Raw genomic sequence first — 20,954 nt, forward strand, 5'->3', positions numbered from 1 at the left:
AACCAGTGGAATGTCTGGGGGGTCAGGATTTTTGAGGCCCTGGCCATGTTTTGGGTGGTTGGGGTTGATGGGGAGGGGAGGATTGAGGATGAGGCCCAGAGAAAGGGAGTTAGAAGTGGACTTGAGAAGCAGACTGTTGTTTGGTGGCGGGATGACTTGAAGGTTTTGTTTTATCTGATTGGGATCACTAAGGTTGGGGGTGGAGACTGAAAAAAGGACAGGTGGTCAGAACAGGAGCTGGTTTTTAAACCAGGTGTTAGTACCATAATTCCCAATTACTGGAGACTAAGGGTGCTTGGATACCACTTGGTTGGTGAGGTGGTCGTGCAAATGACCTCCAAGACCTGTTCCAGCCTTAAGTTTTTGTGCTTACGATTGGCTGCAGTTCACAGATATATTTGAAAGGGCTTTGAAAAAGGTAAATACTGTATTGAAGTTATGTATGGTTTATTGGTCGTGGGCTCTCCTTTGAGGGAGCCTGATTTCAGTTACACATATCAGGGTTTTTGTCGTGAGACATTTTTTATCTTTGCTTCTTAACTTTTCTTTCCTATTTGTTTTTTGAACTTAAGAGCTTCTAATGGCATAATATACTTCTAGAATCTAGAGTGTCATGTCCAGAGGTCAGTTTTATTTGTAACCACAGGCATTCATCTCACAAACTTCTGTTACCTGTTACTAAGAAAGAATATAATTTGTTGTCTGGAAATTCTGTAGGGACTGATTCTGTCCTTTGTGTTTTTAAGAAAGTAACTGTGAAGCAGGAACAGTCTTCCCTTCAAGCTCCAAACAAGATCCCTCCAAAACAGGGATCTCCTCTGGGGGACCTTAGTTTGTGTGCAAATTTCTACTAATGTCTCTCCAGTTATTTCTTAACAGCCTTAACTAGTGAAAGAAGGTGAAACCCATCCTTCAATTAGTAATTATGGGGATCTGTTGTGCACTGGGAAATCACAGATGCATAAGCCAGGATCTTTATCAACTTAACAGTATAGTGAAGGTAGACATGCAAATAGCCCCTTACAATACAAGTTAATTGCTATAATGGAAGTGTGTAACAAATTTACCAGGTAGTGGGGCACAAGAGACAAGCATTTGAATGAGCTACGGGGAATCTTTATGATAGAGATATGTTTACAGAAAAGCAATGATTTGCATGTGGCATCAGAGTTGCCTTCCTTTAGCACTTTCTGCTGGTTAGGGACTATAAAAGAGTAATGGATAGCCTACCATAGCAAAAATTCTGTTGTTACTCTTTGTCACTCCTTTGGAAAGACTGCTCATGCTTTGGTTTGTTCTTTAGAATGTAGTACCTATGGTTTTCAGTATCAGATGCCCTTAGTATGATAAATAGTCTGGAACAGCAGTCATCAGTTCATTCACAATCCTTTCCTCTTTTTAAAAAATATATATTTTGTTGATTTTTACAGAGGTGAAGGGAGAGGGAGTTAGAAATATCGATGAGAGAGAAACATCAATCAGCTGCCTCCTACACACCCCCTAGAGGGGATGTGCCCACAACCAAGGTGCATGCCCTTGATCAGAATCAAACCTGGGACCTTTCAGTCTGCAGGCTAATGCTCTATCCCACATGTGTCAAACACAAGGCCCACGGGCCAAATCTGTCCCACCAGGCCTTGCAATGTGGCCCGCACCGCGCTGTCATCACTGCACTCCGCTGCGTTTCCATCACAATGACAGTTTATGACTGTTCAGTAAACCATTCGGCCCGCAATTTAGGCTGGATTTTAGATTTTGGCCCCTTCTCTGATTGAGTTCGACACCCCTACTCTATCCACTGAGCCAATCCGGTTAGGGCCTTTTTTTCATTATTATTTCCTTAAATAGTTAAGGTAATCTGGGCTTTGCTAGCTGCTTCTCCTGTTTTAGAGAGGTGGATAGAAAAGAAGGGTTAATAAAAGAGCTATTGATTAAAAAGGCTACTGCTTGTTGAGTCCTTACCATAAACCAGCTTCTGTTGAAAGCCCTTTACTTTCATTATTTCATTTATTACTAACAGTAGCCCTGTGAGTTAGATGGTATTAACCATTCTATATCTAATAAATAGGGAATATGCAAATTGACCCTCACACCATCATACAGATGGTGGCATCCACAGCCAATAAAGAGGGAATATGCTAATTGACTTCCCTGCCCTCAAAGATCACGGCACCCAGTCCCATCACCCCTCCATGCATAAAAATCAAGTGCACCAAGCCTCTAGTATTTTATAAGTGAGAAGATTGAGGCTAGGGAGGATGAGTGACTTTCCTAGAATTACAGTTTGTGAGTGGGGAAGTGCAGATGCCAACTCAGTGCTATCCTGAACTTATTAGCCCATGAGACACTGAGCACCTTGATTCCATTTCTTTCTCCATGATTGTATTCTGGGGATAGGTAATTTAAAACTGTATGGTCTCAATTATATATGAAAATTGATATACATTTGATAAGTGACTTATCTAAAAGAGCATTTTGAGTCTCATTTTTGTGAGGTAAGTTTTATTAGTATTCCCTGTTTAGGATCAAAGAAGTTGAAATTCAGAATATTTGAGATACACCAGTGGTCTTGCAGCTACTAAGTGGTATCACTAAGCTTTTAACCATTTTTATAGATTCCAAAGTGTTCGTTACCCCTCAGTTTAAAAAAACTAAACTGCAGACTCATTAAAGTAAAACTACTTCTGTTTTTATATACAAAAGTCCTAGCGTTAAAATATGAAGCAGCATTTCATTCTCGAGAGTTTCAAAATGGAGACTAACAAAAGTAATATTGGTTTCTATACAGGTTCAACAAAGTAATATTGGTTTTCTATACAGGTCCTTTAATTTACAGATAATCTGATTCTGTTGAATCCCTGGTCATGAGGAGCGATTAGCCCAATGGTGGTTAGGGAGATGAGAAATGGGTCTAGCTGCTCAGGCTGGGTATTAAACAGGCTGTGATAAGTGGCAAAGCTCAATTCTTTTTCTCAACTTGAGCATGTTAATAGGATAAAGCCTGGGTACTGGCTGGGAGGCCAATGAGTTCCTCCTGGAAGGGATAGCTGGCCAACTCCCGAGAGGAATTGGAGGCATCATCTTGGCACAGAGAGAGCTGGCTTGGAAGCTAAGGTAGAAAAGCACTTCAACATCCAATCTAGGCCAGCCCATCCACCTGACCAGTGCCTTCGAATTCTGGATGTGTCCACTCCCAGTGCTTGTTCATTTGCCAAAATGATGTGATATGCAGATCAGTGAGTAGTTTCCAGCTCAAGTTCAAAGCAGGTAGCCCAGCCTACAACTAACTTAAGGCATTATTACCTCAAGTATGTAATTTACCTCTTCTGGGCCCTGTTTTATTCTTGCTAAAAGAGGAGATTGGACTAGATTGGTGGTTTTTAAACCTTTATTTAGTCATGAAATCCTTTATTCAAACTCAGTCTTTGAAACATTATGATCCTTTATGGGACTCAAATACCAAGGGTGTCTCAAGGAGCTTTCTCCTACTGCCTGCTGATTAGGTTACCCTACTTTATGTTCCTTCAGACCCCCTCCACTTTCCCTAGCCCAGCTCTACCAAGCATTATTTTATTTATTTATTTATTTATTTATTTATTTATTTATTTATAATATATTTTATTGATTTTTTACAGAGAGGAAGGGAGAGGGATAGAGAGTTAGAAACATCCATGAGAGCGAAACATTGATCTGCCTCCTGCACACTTCCCACTGGGGATGTGCCTGCAACCAAGGTATATGCCCTTGACTGGAATCGAACCCAGGACCCTTGAGTCCACAGGCCGACTCTCTATCCACTGAGCCAAACTGGTTTCGGCCCAAGCATTATTTTAATTGTCTGTCTCATCCATTAGACTTAGCTCCATGAGAGAGAGCAGAGTCAAGGCTTTCTTGCTCTTTGTTGTAGTCTCTTTATCACCATGGTGCCTGGCATACTTCAGGCACCTAATAAGTGTTTGATGATTATTATTTTTGAGTAGTAATAGTAATAAGTATCATTTAGCAAATGTTTGTGATAACACTAGTTCCTCTGCTCAATAATACATGCTTTTTGATTGAATGCTTACAGCATTCCTATTTGAAATTAATTGTTGGACTAAATCATGTCTATAGCTCTTTCTGATTACTGCCAGGTCTGTTAGCGCTGTCCTGTCTGCTGGAATACCTTTTCTTTCCCTCTGTGCCCTTCCAAATCCCACCTGTACTTTAAGGTTCTCTCAGCTTTTGGAACTATTCAGATCTATACTGACATCTTCTTTCCCTGCTTTTAATAATACAAATTTTGTGTTCATTTATTAATTTGTCACAACTTTCTGGAAAAAAAAATAATACCAAGATGGATGAGGAGTTCACAGACTAGCAAAAATAGATAAATAAGTACAAAATTGTGCTGTGACAGTGGGTACATCCAGGAGAAGATGGCAATCCATTTCATATCTCCTCTTCCCAGCTAGATTGGTAAACCCCCAGCAGGCAGGCTGTGGAAATTCCCATCCTTACTTCTTTAAGTAGTAATCACTGTTTTTAAAAAAATATATTTTATTGATTTTTTAAAGAGAGGAAGAGAGAGGGATAGAGAGAAACATCAATCAGCTGCCTCTTGCACACCCCCTACTGGGGATGTGCCTGCAACCAATGTACATGCCCTTGACCAGAATCGAACCCGGGACCTTTCAGTCCGCAGGCCGATGCTCTATCCACTGAGCCAAACCTGTTTCGGCTTGTTTTATTTTTTTTTGTTGTTTTTTTCTCTTGTGGGTCTCTCCCTCTAGACATTGGATACATGTTCTTTGTTTCCAGCTCTAAGGATTATTTGTGAAAGCCAAAATTTTACTGAGGGATTGAGGCATGTGTGACTGAAATTTAATCTTAGATATCTTACCATTTACTTAAAAAAATTTTAAGGCATGTAAAATGAGTAGTAGCATGGTGTAGTGGGGGGGAAAAACTAGAGTAGTAAACAGTCGACCTAGGTTCTAGACTAGGAATAGCTGGTCCTGTGCATCAGTGTTTTATAAGTATATTAGTACCATAGCCTTACAAGGCAGGTACTATTATAGTTATCCCCATTCTACAGATATGGAAACAGGCATAGAGTACTTAACTTGTTTAATATCATACAACCACGTGACAGAGCTGGGGTTTAAATCCAAGAGGACTCTAGCACCTGTGCCCCTTAAACATTCTGGGCAATATGAGTGGCTTTATTCTTTCCATATTGCCCACTAGACATTTTGTATAAGTGTGGGACTTCATTTACAGAGGTGATTTGGCTGGGGTCATGCTGTCTGTTTCTCCCATAAGACTGGATTCTCTTTGAAAGTCCTATCCACATCTATATTCCTTGTACTACTTGGCACACGCTTTTGACCGGAATCGAACCCAGGACTCCTCAGTCTGCAGGCTGACGCTCTATCCACTGAGCCAAACTGGTTTCAGCTAAAACTGTTATTTTTTTAAATGGCTTTATTGACCCTAAAGATGGCCAAAGTCCAGGGATCCCCTACAGTAGAGGGTTCCAGGGTGCCTTTTTTTTTTTTTAGCCAAAGTGGGATCTGGCTGCTCTGATGGTGTCATTAGCACAGCCCTTCTCAAAACAAACGTGCCCTCATCCAGAATGGTTGGAAGCTCAGGTGAAAGACATGAACCTTAAGAAGGTGGGTTTAACTGCAGCCAGGAGGGGGACTGTAAGTATAGAAGCTGCTGCAGATTTTTACTCCAGTGGCATTGGGGGGAGGATAATATAGATTTTTCTCATTCTTATCTTACATGTTGCTAAAATGCTATTCTTCTTTTTGGACAAATGATGTATTCATTTCCTGTTGCCGTGTAATAAATTTCCACATATTTATTGCCTTAAAACAGTACCTGTTTATCATTACATAGTTCAGGAGGTCAGAAAGCCAGGCATGGCATGGCTGGGTTCCCTATTCAGGGTCTCACCAGCTGAAATTGAGGTGTCGGTTGTGGCTTTGATTTCATCTGGAGTTCTGGTCCAGGTTCACTGGATGTCGGCAGAATCCAGTTCCTTTCCGTTGTAGAATGAAGTCTCGGCTTGCTGGCTACTGGCTGGGGTTGGCTCTCAGCTCCTAGAAGCCATCCTCAGATCCTTGTGCCCTGGCCTCCTCAATCTCAGTTGACAAAAGCTGAAAAGGCTTACAACAGGCCTGCTCTCTGCCTTCCCAGAGGCCCTGGTTTCTACGAGGCATCCAAGGGGCTTGGCTCAGATACTCTTGAGCACCAGTTTCTTCTTCTGAAAATGCCCACGCCTGGGTTCCTCTCCAATTCGTCCCCAGGTTCCAGGGTTCTGTGCTGGGGGAGCAGGCACCTCCCCACGGGCGGCTCCAGCGCCCCAGATTACTTCTTACAGTGCGTTATAGGCACTGAATCTTGAGGCCTTGCTTTCTGCTACCATAGCTCCCTATATAGGTTTCTGTCAGCACTTACCATGTTGCATTGTCTGTCTCCTCCATTAGTTAGTCAGTGAACTCCTTGAGAGGACATAACAGTATCATTCTTCATCTCTGTGATCCCAGTACCTAACCTCTCACAGTAGCTAACAGGGTAGATATTCAAATGTTTATTGAGTTTGAATCTTAAATCTAGACCATTCAATCCACCCATGTTGAACATCCCCAACAAGTGATCACTCAGTCTTTTAAACACCTCTAATGATAGCTTATCATTCTACAGTAAGTCTAAATCCCCTTTGAATACCTCTGTTGCAAAATTCTTCAGATTGGGCTAGAATTATTATTTCTGTAGCTTCAATGTTTTAGTCCTCTTTGTTCCTTTCCCCAGATCCTGCTTCTTTACATCTTTGACCCAAGGAGAGGCACAGGTGCTGGCAGAGAATGCCTCTGGAGAGTGTAGATTCAGTCCACCTGGGGCTATTTGGCCTGAGAGCTTACAAGTTTATTCCATGAAAGCCAACCGAAGATCATTCATTTGGTGTCTGTCATTCTTCATCTCCATTTTATTTGTGTTTTCCCTTTTTGTTTTGTTAATCTTCAACTGAGGACATATTTTCTATTGATTTTTTTTTTTTTTTTTTTTTTTAAGAGAGTGGGAGAAAGAGGATGGGAAAGAGAGAGAAACATCTATGTGAGACACATCAATTGATTGCCTCCCGCAGGGGGGGATTGAACCTGTAACCCAGGTGTGTGCCCTGGACTGGGAATTGAACCCATGACCCTTAGGTTTGCGGGCCAATGCTCTAACCACTTCCCAACACGGGCCAGGGTTGTGTTTTTCCTTTCTTTTTATTTTTTTTAAAATATGTATGCATTCTTTATTTCTGAGGGTTGGGGAAGGTATTTCTTAATAATAGTTTTTTTTAAATGCATTTTTAGCCGAAACCGGTTTGGCTTGGCTCAGTGGATAGAGCGTCAGCCTGGGGACTGAAGGGTCCCAGGTTCGATTCCGGTCAAGGGCATGTACCTTGGTTCTGGACACATCCCCAGTATGGGGTGTGCAAGAGGCAACTGATTGATGATTCTCTCTCATCAATGTTTCTGACCCTTTATCCCTCTCTATTCCTCTCTGTGAAAAATCAATAAAATATATATATTTTTAAAAAAGATCATTTAAAAATGCATTTTTATTGATTTCAGAGAGGAAGGGAGAGATAGAAACATCAGTGATGAGAGCGAATCATTGATCAGCTCAACTACTCAGCCACAGGCCTGGCTGTTTTTCCTTCTTGACATCCTTTATGTCTTTGTTGCTCAGAGGTAAACATGCAACTTTCCCAAGGGGATGCAGAGTTATGGCCATGGGGCTTTTAGCTCTGGGCAACTAGAAAGAAACAGTGCAGAAAGGGAGGCAGAGAGCTGGAGGCAGAGTGCATAAGCTCTGCTAAGGTGTGTGTTCCCTCTGCCCTTCACCCTTCCAGTAGGGTGTTCTCAATAACAGAATGCCTCTGTTGCTTCAGAGGTCTCTTGGGACGTTTGACTCTTCATTGCCCATATGATTGAGCCTAACCTCTTCTTGTGTCTTAGGGCCTTGCAGAAACAATATTTTCTTCTTTTATTCTAAGGGTAACAATAATAGCTATTTTTTTCTTTTTTATTAATCCTCATCCAAGGATATTTTTTTCTTTTCTTTTTTAGGAGGGAGTTGAAGGTAGGGGGAGAGACAGAGAGAAACATCAATTGGTTGTCTCCCGCACAGGTCCCAGGGCCTGGAACCAGGACTAGATCCAGACTGCAACTGAAGTACTGTCCTTAACCAGGATTGACTGAGACCCTTAAGTTAATAAGGGTCTGATACTCCAACCACTGAGCAAACCCGGCTAGGGCTTAGCTAACTTTTTTAGTGCTTGCCATGGTCTAGGCCAGTGGTCTGCAAACTCATTAGTTGTCAGAGCCAAATATCAACAGTACAATGATTGAAATTTCTTTTGAGAGCCAAATTTTTCAAACTTAAACTTCTTCTAACGCCACTTCTTCAAAATAGACTCGCCCAGGTCGTGGTATTTTGTGTAAGAGCCACACTCAAGGGGCCAAAGAGCCGCATGTGGCTTGCGAGCCACGGTTTGCTGACCACTGGTCTAGGCCGTATGCTAAGCATTTTACATGCATTAGCTCTTTTATTCTATTTTAATACTATCATTATCTTTACTCTCCAGATGAAGAAAATTGAGGCACAGCTAAGTAATTAAGGGTTGCACAGCTTGTAAGTGGAGTTGAGATTTGACCCTGGTGATGTGACTCTGTGATCTCTATTGCTGGTGTAGTCTATGATATGGATTCACTATTTTCAAATTTAATTATGTATTTATTGAGCATTTAATTATGCCAGACATTTTATTTGGTCTTGGGAATTCATATATGGATACAGAGACAATCTATGCTTCAAGGTCCTTGCTCTTGTGAAGTTACTTCCTTTTTCTTTTTTTTTAAATCCTCACCTGAGGAGATTTTTCCATTGATTTCTTAGAGAGAGAAGAAAAGACAGAAAGGAATATCAATGTGAGAGAAACACATTGATTGGTTGCCTCCTGCACGTGTCCTGACGAGGGCCTGGGCGGATCCTGCAACCGAGGTACATGCCCTTGATCGGAATCGAACCTGGGACCCTTCGGTCCGCAGTCTGTCGCTCTCCACTGAGCCAAATCAGCTCGGACTGAAGTTATTTTCTAATGGAGCATAAAAATAGATAACAAATAAGTAACAAACAAGATAACTCCAAATGGTTATAAGTGCTCTGAGGGTGATGTGATAAAGAGGCTGCTACTCTAAATAGGGTTGTTATGGAATGCCTCCTAAGAGGTGATATTTGGACCAAGACCTGAATATTGAAAACCTAACACGTACGAAGATTTGGAAGCATAGGTGTCAGGTAGAGGGAGAAGTTGATGCTAATGAGCTAAGCATGTGTTGGGACCAAAAGAAGGCCAATGTGACTGACTTATAGTAAGCAGGTGAAAAGTAGTACCAGTGGAGGTCAGGAAGTTAGGCCGAGTCAGAACTGTAAGGACTTGTAGATGCTGCTAAACATGTTAAATTTTATTGATCGTACAATGAAAAAATTTTGGATGGCTTTAAAAATAGAAATTAAGTGAGCGGATTTGCATTTTAAAAGTGATGTTTCCGGCTGTTTTCAGGAATTGGATGGGGGAGGAGGGCATTCAAGGAGAGCAGTTAGACTATTGCAGCAGTGCAATGAGAAATGATGGCGTTGTAGTTGGGAGTGGGGGTGGGTGGCAGCTGAGACCATGGAGGAAAGAGGATGAATTTAGAATATGTTTTAAAGTAGAGTCTACAGACTTGATGGTGGGTTGGATATGGGATGTAAGAGAAAGAAAATAAGCTCAACTTTCAGGTTTTTGGGATTTGTTTTGCCCTGATTTGATCATTGGTTGATGGTGTCACTTGCTGAAACAGGAATGACCAGGGAAGAAACTTGGAGGGGAGAGGGAGGAAGTATAAAAAATTCTGTTTGGCCACATTAAGTTTGAGATGCTGCTATTTAAACATCTAAGTGCTGGTGTTAATTAGGTGAGTGAGTGGAAATATGAATTTAGAACTCAGGGGAGATGTCTGAACATTGGTCTGGGACTCTAAAGCTCTGACATTTTATCCTAGTTCTATCACAGAGTTGTTAGGCACTGTTAGGCAAGTCATAAGGCACTTCGAACTGCAATATTATTAGCTAAAAATATTAATAAAGTTATTTGTTATGCCATTCTCATGTTTATGGGGGGAGAATCCTGTTCACTCATTTATTCATTGATCAAACATACTCTGAGCATTTACCAAGGGCACTATTTTAGCCGTGAAGGATAATGAAGACATAGGCCTTGTCCTCAGGCTGCTCATAGTCTAGTGGAATGGTTAGTCATATAAACAGATGATGTAACAACTGCTGTATTACAGAGAAGCACAGAGATCTCTGGGAGCACAGAAAATGGTGGGCAAGGAATCAGGAAAGGCTTCCGAGAAGTGGCACTTTAGCTGGTATGAAAGATACCGTAACTAGAAAGTAACCAACTAAAGAAGGAAGGGAAGGGTCCTCTTGGCCGGAGGAATAACATGTGCAAGGTGGGAGGTGAGAGGGAGAGAATGGCATTGCCAGGGAACTGTGTGTAGTTTAGTATTACTGGAGCATCAGGGTAGAACGTGGGGAGTAATCAGAAAGTAGGGAGACTGGAAAGGGAGACTTGTGTGAGATTATTGAGGGTTTATATGCTGTGCTAAGGAGTCTGGATTTTTATCTGTAACTAGTGGCTCAATGCACAAAATCTGTGTACATTAAAAGGGGATTAACTAGAGGAAATAATTTAATATTGCTATTTGCCCTTTCTCTATAATAGAAGCATCAGAAATAAAAGAAAATTAGTAAAATGTATATGAAAATCTTCCTCCTGTCAGTCTGGGGCGTACCATGGGACCCAGAATCAAGTTCCCATCCACCCACATGCACCTCAAAATCGCGCCGCCCCCCCCCCCCCCACACACACACATTGGGCTAGATCCAGATCTAGCCAGTCCCACCCTTGTCAAGCCCTACGGGGCAGGAAGCATAGCCTCAGATCCCCTGGCCCTGCGCCAGGACGGGGGAGTGGCCTGAGATCTCTGTCAAGCCCCGCTGGGTGGGGGGCACAGCCCGAGTTCTCCTGACCCAGCGCTGGGGGTGCACCTTAAGGTCCCTTGTCAAGCCCCACTGGGTGGGGGGCACAGTCTGAGCTTCCCTGTCAAGCCCAGCTGAGTAGAGGGCATGCAGCCTCAGTTCCCCTGGCCAAGTGCTGGGGCAGGGGTTGTGGTCTGAGTTTCCCCCAGCCTGGTGCTGGGGTGGAGGGTATGGCCTGAATTCCCCTGTCAAGCCCCACTTAGTGGGGGGTGCAACCTGAGTTCTTCTGACCCAGCACTGGGGGTGCACCTTGAGGTCTCCTGTCAAGCCCAGCTGGGTTGGGGGCACGGCCTGATGTTCCCTGTCAAGCCCAGTCAGGCAGGGGGCACTGCCTGAAGTCCACTGTCAAGCCCCACATGGTGGTGGGCGTGGCCTGAGGCCCCCCAGCCTGAGGTCCCCTAGCCCAGCACCAGGATGGGAAGCACACCTTGAGGTCACCTGTCAAGCCCCACTGGGTTGGGGGCATGGCCTCAGGTCCCCTGGCCTGGTGCCAGGGCAGGGGTCGCAGCCTGAGATCCTCTGTCAAACTCCACGGGGCGGTAGGGCATAGCTTCAGGTCCCTGCTGATTGCTCATTAAGGCTCCTTATGGGAACTTGGCCTCAGCTATGAATATAGCCATCTTTGTGATGGAGTGATGGTCAATTAGCATATTCCCTCTTTATTAGACAGAATGGATGATTAGCTTTAGGTGAGTGACATGGATCAGGTTTGCTTTAGAAAGATCACTCTGGCCAAAACCAGTTTGGCTCAGTGGATAGAGCATCGGCCTGCGGACTGAAAGGTCCCAGGTTCGATTCCGGTCAAGGGCATGTACATTGGTTGCAGGCACATCCCCAGTAGGGGTGTTGCAGGAGGCAGCTGGTCGATGTTTTTAACATCGATGTTTCTGACTTTCTATCCTTCTCCCTTCTTCTCTGTAAAAAAATCAATAAAATATATTAAAAAAAAAAAGAAAAAAAAAAAGAAAAGAAAGATCACTCTGGGGACAGAAATGGAGAAGAGATTAAAGAGGCAGGGAAGACTTGCCTTAATTAAGGTAAGGGGCTTCCAAACTTATCTATTTCCAGAATGCATGTACTTTGGTATATTATACATAGTATAGGGGAGCATATGTTAAGTGCCAGAGGAGTTGCAGGACAGAGGAAGGTAAATCTGGAAAGGTAATTTGGGATCAGATTGTGGCCAGGTGTGGTCACAAGAGCGCACTTTCAGTGTTCTTATTGAGAGCATTGTGCAGCCTGCTGAGGAGTTCTGACTTTCTTTTATAGGCAGCATTGGGACACCAGAAAATATTGAACTTGGGTGACACAGTGACTTGCTAAGAAGGGTATGAGGCTGAAGAGCCTCATTTGTAACTTGAGTAATAAAAAGGAAGGAAAAGATGGTAGAGACATTTTCTTCCACACCGACCGAGGCCTTCTGGTACAACCACTTGTGTTCTTCATTCTCCCCAAAGCATCCTTTGGTCCTAGTTGTATGCTGTGTTAAGTTTGGAAAGTATTTATTATTGTTACTGATGATCATGTAGAGTTTCATGTTAGCATTTCTTTTATGAGGAAGACTCACTTTCTAACTTGGTAGCCATAAAGGATGGGGCACTTTTGTTAGCTCTACATCTCTGATGTGGTCCAGATGCCAGCCTGTCTCTTTTCTTTGGATCAACTTCTGAGTTCCTTAAGAAGAAAGGTCACTTAAGTCACTTGAAATCAAAATATCATTTACTGCTAGGAATGAGCATAGTTTGTGATTCTGTCATATCCTTTATCTCCTGCTGGCTGAGGGAGGGGGGAGGGGCTAGTATTCTAATGATAAGGAATTTTGATATCTACTTCTGAGTGTGGGCCACTGAAGGGATGGGTTATACAAAAGTTGCTTCTTTATTCTCAGAGAGAGTAGCTGTTTTGGGGATGACTGATAGCAGTGAATATATACAGATTAAGTTCTATTGGTTTCAGATGGTTTTCCCAGTTTCTCTGATTACTTCAGCAGAATCCCCATTGTTCAGGAGGGAATTATTCTGTCTCTGTATCTCCAAAGTCTGTGGTTTGTGTATAGTGCTAGGGATACTGAATGAGTAAGGCATTATATAACATCCATCTAACATTTATTGGACAAATCCAATGTGCCAGATTATGTGCCAGTTCTTTGAAACACAAAGATGAATAATATTCCAGTGATTCTTGGACCACTTGACACTCAGTAGGATTACTAAATGGGAGAAAATATCTGATGAAGGACACATGCTAAGAATATACAATATAAAGACTCCTACAACTCAACAAGAAAAAGATAAATAACCCACTTAAAAATGGACAATTTGAATAGACTTTTTTCCAAAGAAAATATACATGGAAAGATATTCAATTTCATTTACCCATCAGCAATCCCACTTCATACCCTCTATGATGCCATAATAAAAAACACATAACAAGTATTGTTGAGAGAGTGGAAGAAATGGAACCCTCATATGTGCTAGTGGAAATGTAAAATAGTATAGTGGCTGTGGAAAACTCTTAAGCATAGAGTTAGTGTATGATCCAGTAATTCCACCTCTAGGTATATACTTGAGAAATTAAAACATATGCCAACACAGAAGCTTATACACAAATGTTCATAGCAATATAATTCATATTAGCCCCAAATTAGAAGTAACACAAATGTCTAAAAACTGATGGAAAAATAAAATGTATATCCATACAGTGGAATGTTACATGGCAAGAAAAGAAAAGAACTGATACATGCTGTAATATGGATGATCTTTGAAAAAGATTATGCTATGTGAAAGAATCCCATCCAAAAAGACCATATATTATAAAACTTCATTTATATGAAAAGTCCAGAAAAGGCAAATATGTAGAGAAGTAGATTTGTGCTTGCCTAGGTTGGATGTGGGAATAGGAAGCTGGCAAATGAGCATAAGGTGTGTTTTTTAGAGTGATGGAAATGATTTAAAATAAGATGATTGAGCAACTCTGTAAATATTGAATTGTCCATCTTAAATGGATGCTATACCTCAGTAAAGCTTTACAAACAATCCTTGGCCTCAAGATGATTAGAGCCCAGCGATGGAAACAGACTCAGAAATAGTTATAAAAGTAATAAATGTGACCTTAGAGGTATGTGCAAATTGCAAAATTTTGCAGGAGAACAGAGGAGGAAAGGAATTACTTCACCTGCAGAGATCTACCAGATTTTAAGCTCCTTGAGTGTGAAGCTGTTATTATTGTATCCCTGTCTAGAGCTTAACATCTGATCAGTTAACAGTTGTCAAATGGTTGTGTGAATGAATAGTTGGAGAATGTCTCACAAGGGAATTGATATTTAAGCTGCATTTTAAAGAGTGAATAGAAATTAACTAGGCGGTGAAGGTGAGGAAAGAATTCTAGTGGGAGAAGACAGCAGCAGCTTTTATATAATAGAAGCAGTGAGGGGTAGAAGGGAAGAATGGTAGGCAGTTCAGTGTGGCTAGAGTGTAAGCCATTTGGTGGGGAGTGATGAGATAAGTTGTTGGACCAAATTATGAAGTACCTTCCGTGTCATGCAAAGGAGTTTGGACTTTAAGCCGAAGGTAATAGAAGGTTATCAGAATGGGTCAAGGATACAGTCATATGTGTCTGATAAAGATCACTGTGGCTGCTTCTTTGTTATGAATCTGTTCTGGCAAGATCAGAGTTAGAGAGATCACCTTGAAAGTCACTGCATTAGTCTAGGAGAGAGCAAGGATAAAGTCTATACTAAGGCGGTGTGGCAATGAAAAGTTCAAGAGCGATTTCCTAGGTGAGTTAATGTGATCAGTGCCTGAATAGTTCCGATTAGGACTTCATAGAAAGGATAATTCTGTTCTGAAAGGGTTTCTGGAAAAGGTGACGTCTGGATTGGTTCTTATGGATGGATAGAAAAGTGTAGAATGTGTGGGAAGCTGGTGTGCATATAGGAAAGAGTGAGAGAGGAGGACCAGGTGGAGAGGAAGCCAGTCTGGGAAATAACAAATTTGATAGGATAGGCCAGTGTTTCCCAACCTTCTCTCATGATGAGAATCACCTGGTGGAGTTGTTAAACCACAGATTCCCGGATCCCAACTAAGAAGTGCTAAACTAGAATTTTTGGGAACATATAGGTAAAATTGTATACTTAACTAGTGCTCTAAGACAGATTTTATATACAGAGCACTAAGTTAGGTATGCAATTTTACCTATATGTTCTCAAAAATTCTAGTTTAGCACTTCTTAGTTGGGATTCGGGAATCTGTGTTTTAACAACTCCACCAGGTGATTCTCATCCTGAGAGAAGGTTGGGAAACACTGGGATAGGCATTGAAGAATCAAAAAAGTCAATGTTAGGCCCCCAAATTTGATAATTGTTAAATGGGAGAGAGGTCATTAAACCATTTCTTCTACTTTTGTATATATTTGAAGAGTTTCATTTTAAAAAGCTTTGCATCTCAGCTGCTTGGAGGATGTGCTGTCTTGTGTTGGTAGGAAGGGTGGGGGTAGAGGGCAGACAGCAGCCGTAGCAGTTACTACAGCCACAGTAGCTAGCATCTACTTTCACTTCACTGCCCAGAGTGTACTGTCCATGTTAGGCTTTTCTGTTTGGCTAAGCATGATTCCCAGATGATTTGTGAGTTCTGAAAAGTGAGGTAGGTAGTTCTACTTTGATTTGTTGGCCTTGCATTCTTGGCAAGTCTAAGGAGCTGGAGAAAAATGTGAATGAGAGAACGGGGAGCCACAAATATGGGTAGCCTGTGAACCTTTGGACTTCACTTGTCATTCCAGTTACACAGCAGATCACAGTATCTTTGTCCACAAGATAGAGGCAGTTAGCCTGGTTGTTGTGCTGTATTCATACCAGGTTTAGAAGCTAGCTAATCTCTTCTTTCTCTGTGCTTACACAGCATTTTGTTTATGTGTCAGTGTTATCCTTATCATATTATGTTTAATAGCCTGTCCCTCTTCCTCCGACTGTGAATACCTCAAGAGCAAAGGTTACTTAGTTATCTCTAATGTTTTGTGAAAGAATGAGGTCTCTAGCCGCAAAGTTGATCAGTCTTTAACTTTTGGAAGGATCAACTGAGACTTCTGAAATGCTAGGTTGTCCTGGTGGATGGAGTTCCAGAGTTTAGGCCCCTTTGCAGTTAGCAGGTACTTGAAACCAGAGCAAGGGGCCATCCCCTGAGTGATGGGTGCATATAGTAGTCACTTGGTACGCTTTCACTAATTTAATTTGGTCACAGCCTGTTAATATCACAGCTCACAACACTGAAGGAATTTTGCTTTAACTTCTGTGGAACTAACTAAACTGGAAGTTTGGAAAGCCAGAGTGTTATAACTAACTTCAAAGCTTTGGAGTTAGACAGATTTGGTATGAATTACTACTTTGAAAATCACCTAAGCCAATCCCCTCCCTCATTTTATATGTGGGGAAACTGAGGCATGGAGAGAAGTAACCTGTTCTTTGGAATAAATCAAATAAATAGCCATGCCAGATTAGGACCTACAACTGTTTCTCTTCACTGAGAAAGGAAGTTGTTGCCCTGAAACCATTTCTTGTGGTAAAATGTGGGAATGAGTTAAACCCCAAGGAATGAAGACATATCACATGTGCTAAGTTTCACTGTTCATCTCACCCAGCGTGTTCTCTTGGGGAAACTAGAGCAGCAGTTGCCAACCTTTGGGACCTCATGGACCACCAGTGAGTTACAATCTCTGTACACTGAGTGGCCAGATTATTATTGTATGATCTCTGAACACATAATAATCTGGCCACTCAGTGTATATCCTATATAATAAAATGCTAATATGCAAATTGTCCCCTTGACCAGGAGTTCCACCAGCAGGCAGGCTGGCCAACTGACCATGTCCCTTCCCTCTGGCCAGGCTGGCCGGACCTCACCCATGCACAAATTCATGCACCGGGCCTCATATATACATATACATATTCATATTCATATTCATATTCATATTCATATTCATATTCATATACATATACATATACATAAAACACACACACATATGCACTGAGTGGCCAGATTATTTTGCGTTCAGAGAGCATAATAATCTGGCCACTCAGTGTATATAAAAGTCCAATATGCTAAGTGTCCTATCGGTTGACTGACTGGTTGCTATGACGTGCACTGACCACCAGGGAGCAGATGCTCTGACTGGTAGATTAACTTGCTGCTGGGGTCCAGCCAATCAGGACTGGGCAAGATGGGTTGGACAAGCCCTGGAGCCCTCCCGAGGTCCCTCCCCAGCCACCAGCCCAATCGAGACTGGGTGAGATGGCCCTGATCAGCCCTGATCACCAGCCAGGCAGAGGAACCCCACCCCCATACTCAATTGTTTGTATGCTTTATAACTTCATGGTTATGTTAGTCCTTTTCCTGGAACATATTTCTCTAATTTCCTCATCTGGGTAGTATTTCACATCTCACCTCCAGGAAGTTTTCACTGATCTGTCACACCACAGGTTGGATGAAAAGTCCCCCCCCTTTTTTTTTCTTCCATAGCTAGTCTTCAATATCAATAAAGAAATACTATGTTTTTATCTCATACCTGTGAGAATCTTGGGAATTGGGTTCATTCTTTTGTCCTTATTGCTTAGCACAGACATGCAAAACAATGTCAGTCATAGGCATTAACCAGAGTTACTGGTTAGTTCTAGAAGGGAGAGATCAGTGGGGAATAGAGTAGTAGGAAGGCTTCATAGAAATGGTGGCACTTAAAGCTACCTGTAATTCCTTGGTGGATATTGATGAATGTGTAAGCACCTTATTTTGGGCAGGGACAGCCTAAGACAGTAATGGATTTTTTTGGTGGTGTCTTTCTACAGGTTGATATGTCACACCTCTCGCCAGAGGAGCAATGGAGGTAAGTGTGACAGTGTGGACCCCTCAGGCTGGGGACTATCGGGTAATCCAACTAGTAGAGTTGTATATCTATTCTTTTTGTTTCCTTGTCTGTGGGAGACAGTGACTCATGACCAGTAGGCTAGGTCTTTGGGGATTTTTTTCCAGTACAGGGTCACTTCTGGGTAGCTCCCTTGTTCCTGGGAAGCAAATGCATAAATGTACCAGACTATCCACCGGGGTTTTAATACTAGTTGTACCATTTCCTAGCTCTGTGATCTTGGCCAGGTTACTTAATTTGCCTTAGTTTTTTTCCTTTGTCAAGTGTGGATCAAAATAGTACCTGTACCTCATAGAGTTGAGAGGATTAATATATATGAAATTCTTACAACAGTGCCTGGCATGTGGTGAGCTCCAGTGTCACCTACTTTGAAGATGTTTATTATCATTATACATCAAACAGGGCAGAGGGATCTGATTGAGAAAATAGAAGATCTCAACTTGCTGGCTACTTGCTGTGTACCCAGAGTGGGCCAACAAATATCTTATTGTCATGATTTCTAATTAGTAAAGGAGTTTCAGAGAGATTGCCCCACAAACTTCACAAGATGGCTGACCAGTGAGCTGAAGTCAACCAAATAAAACCTAATAATGAGGGAAAAAGACGTTTTAAATTAAAACTATTGGTTGTAAAAATATAGAATGGCAAAAATATTAACTCATATGACAAGCCCAACTTGTAATATGATGACTTTAAGATTTTAGATGACTTTAAGCTTAATATGCAGCAGTTGTGTACCTCAGCTACTGAAATAATTCAAATCATTTGGAAGATGTTCATAGAAATATGTTATCAGCCTTAACGTAGGGACCATGCCATTGTGCTCTGCTAGACTGAGGCCACACTGGATGTTGTAGACACTACAGTATAAGAAGATCTTTGGCTAGATAATGTCTCAAAGAAGGCAACCAGGATTAATGATCTTCACATTATGTTTTATTAATAATGTTTACAAGATCTAGAACTAAAAATAAATAAAATAAATATCTAGAACTAAAAAGGCTAGGAAAATGGTGATAGGAACAGGATAGTTTTTGGTTTTGTTTTTAAAAAATAAGATCATGAGAAATCTTTGAAGGGGCATCATTGGAAAAGAGAAGTGGATATGCCCTTTATTGTTCCAGAATATAGGTTTAGGTCCAATACATTGGAGCTATAGAAAGATAGATTTTGTATTATTATCAGAAACATTTTTAACCCTTTGCACTCCGCTGTCCCCTCTCAGGGGACATCGGAATTCTAGCATATCACTCGGATGTCCCCTCTCAGGGGACATTGCAGTTTAATAGTGATTACGGGGAATTGAGTTAATTCAACGCACGTTTCGCAAAGTAGCGTCGAGTAGCTGGTAGCCAATGTCCAGAATGGTTCGGAGTGCAAAGGGTTAATAATCATGGTATATTGAGAGATAGAGAACCTTCCGCCTTTTTATTGATTTCAGAGAGGAAGGGATTCTTAACATCAATAATGAGCAAGAATCACTGATTGGTTGCTTCCTGCACACCACTCCTGGGGACTGAGCCCACAACCCGGGCTTGTGCCCTTGACCGGAATTGATCCCAGGACCGTTCAGTCTGCAGGCCGATGCTTTATCCACTGAGCCAAGCTAGCTAGGGCCCTCCTACCTCTTAAAGCATTGAAGTGTAGATATAAGTACCTACAATGTGTCAGACACTGCTAGTTCTAGAATAGGTTACTTTAAGAGGCGTATGTTCTCAAGCCAATGGAAGTATTCCATACAAAGGATATCAAAAATAATTTTTTCATTGAGTGGGAACTTGAAATAGATGTTTTCTTTGGTCTTTTCTAGATTCTTTCATTGTGTACATCCATTAATTTATATATTATCTGAGAACAAGAAATGCATTTCTTATCTTTATTATTCCCCACAGTCCTTAGGTTTTTAAAGTGTTACTTGTCCTTTTAGTTTAGCTTATTCTCACAATAAGCCTGTGAGGGAGGCAGAAAAGATATGGACTCCTTTTGACAGATGAAGAAATGTGATGTAGAGTTGTTAATTTTCTTGGTCAAGGCCACAACCTTAACCATTTGTACGCCATAAATGTCTATAGACGCAAGCGGCAGACCTTTTTAAATTAAATTCAAAATATTGTGGCAGTTAACTGGTTAAAGTTTCTTACTCATAACCTTATCATCTTTTTGTCAGAGTCTCTCACGCAGGATAGTGTTTTATGTAAAGTGCACCTTTAGGTGCTGTGGCTGGCTGGCTGAGACATTTGGCTGCCCACTGAGTTTCAGCCCCTAACATTGTATTATGAAAAATGTTAGACATACAGAAATGCACAGTGAACACCCTTACACTCACCACGTAGATTCTACAATTACCGTTTTTGCTATATTTGCTTTATCATTTACCCATAACTCACCCCGCTGGGTTCTTGTTGCCCTCAGGAACTCCATGAAGATAGCATTTAGGTTGTTCTTTCCTTCCCTCCCTAATCCTCCTCCCTATACATGGAAAACTTGTACAAAAGCTCCTGACCACAGGCTATATTTGTATTTGATTTTTTGACTAAATTCTTCCTTATTCTTTTCCCTTGACTGACTCTGACCCAGAGTAATAGGAATAACTATTCTTCTCTGTACTTAGGAAAAGCTTTTTGCCTGTATTGACCAAGGAAATAATTTGCTACCAATACTCAGGACAAGACAATGCCAGTCTTAGATTAAATAAGAGTTTCTTAAGTCCTTGAGGCTATTTCCCTGTGGATGCTGATGGTGAAGTTACTCTTGAATTAATATAAAGTCAAAGCAATCTAGATTTTTCAGGCTGTAAATAGTCTTCAGGATCCCTAGTCTTGACAGGGTAGGACAAATAAAGCAAAACTTAACCCTAGAATTAACACGTTTGCAGTTCTACTCCTTTATTGGTATCATAAATACTAAGATTA

General features: G+C 41.5%; 1 protein-coding gene across 8 annotated transcripts in view; it reads left to right on the forward strand.

Annotated features, from left to right (window-relative positions):
* RNF121 (ring finger protein 121) overlaps positions 1 to 20,954 on the forward strand; it is a 52,858-nt gene that overhangs the window by 1,228 nt on the left and 30,676 nt on the right. For 6 of the 8 annotated variants that reach the window (XM_036427974.2, XM_036427970.2, XM_045577780.1 and 3 more), the window contains exon 2: positions 17,966 to 18,003. The exons of 1 other annotated variant lie outside the window; for it this stretch is intronic. In XM_036427974.2, the coding sequence (XP_036283867.1) occupies positions 17,966 to 18,003 (38 nt within the window). Of the gene's footprint in view, positions 1 to 9,003; positions 9,046 to 17,965; positions 18,004 to 20,954 lie in introns of those variants that run through there. One more of the 8 variants, XM_045577779.1, reaches the window with a different exon arrangement.

Source organism: Pipistrellus kuhlii, unplaced genomic scaffold, assembly GCF_014108245.1.
Source record: "Pipistrellus kuhlii isolate mPipKuh1 unplaced genomic scaffold, mPipKuh1.p scaffold_m20_p_9, whole genome shotgun sequence".
Classification (NCBI taxonomy): Eukaryota; Metazoa; Chordata; class Mammalia; order Chiroptera; family Vespertilionidae; genus Pipistrellus; species Pipistrellus kuhlii.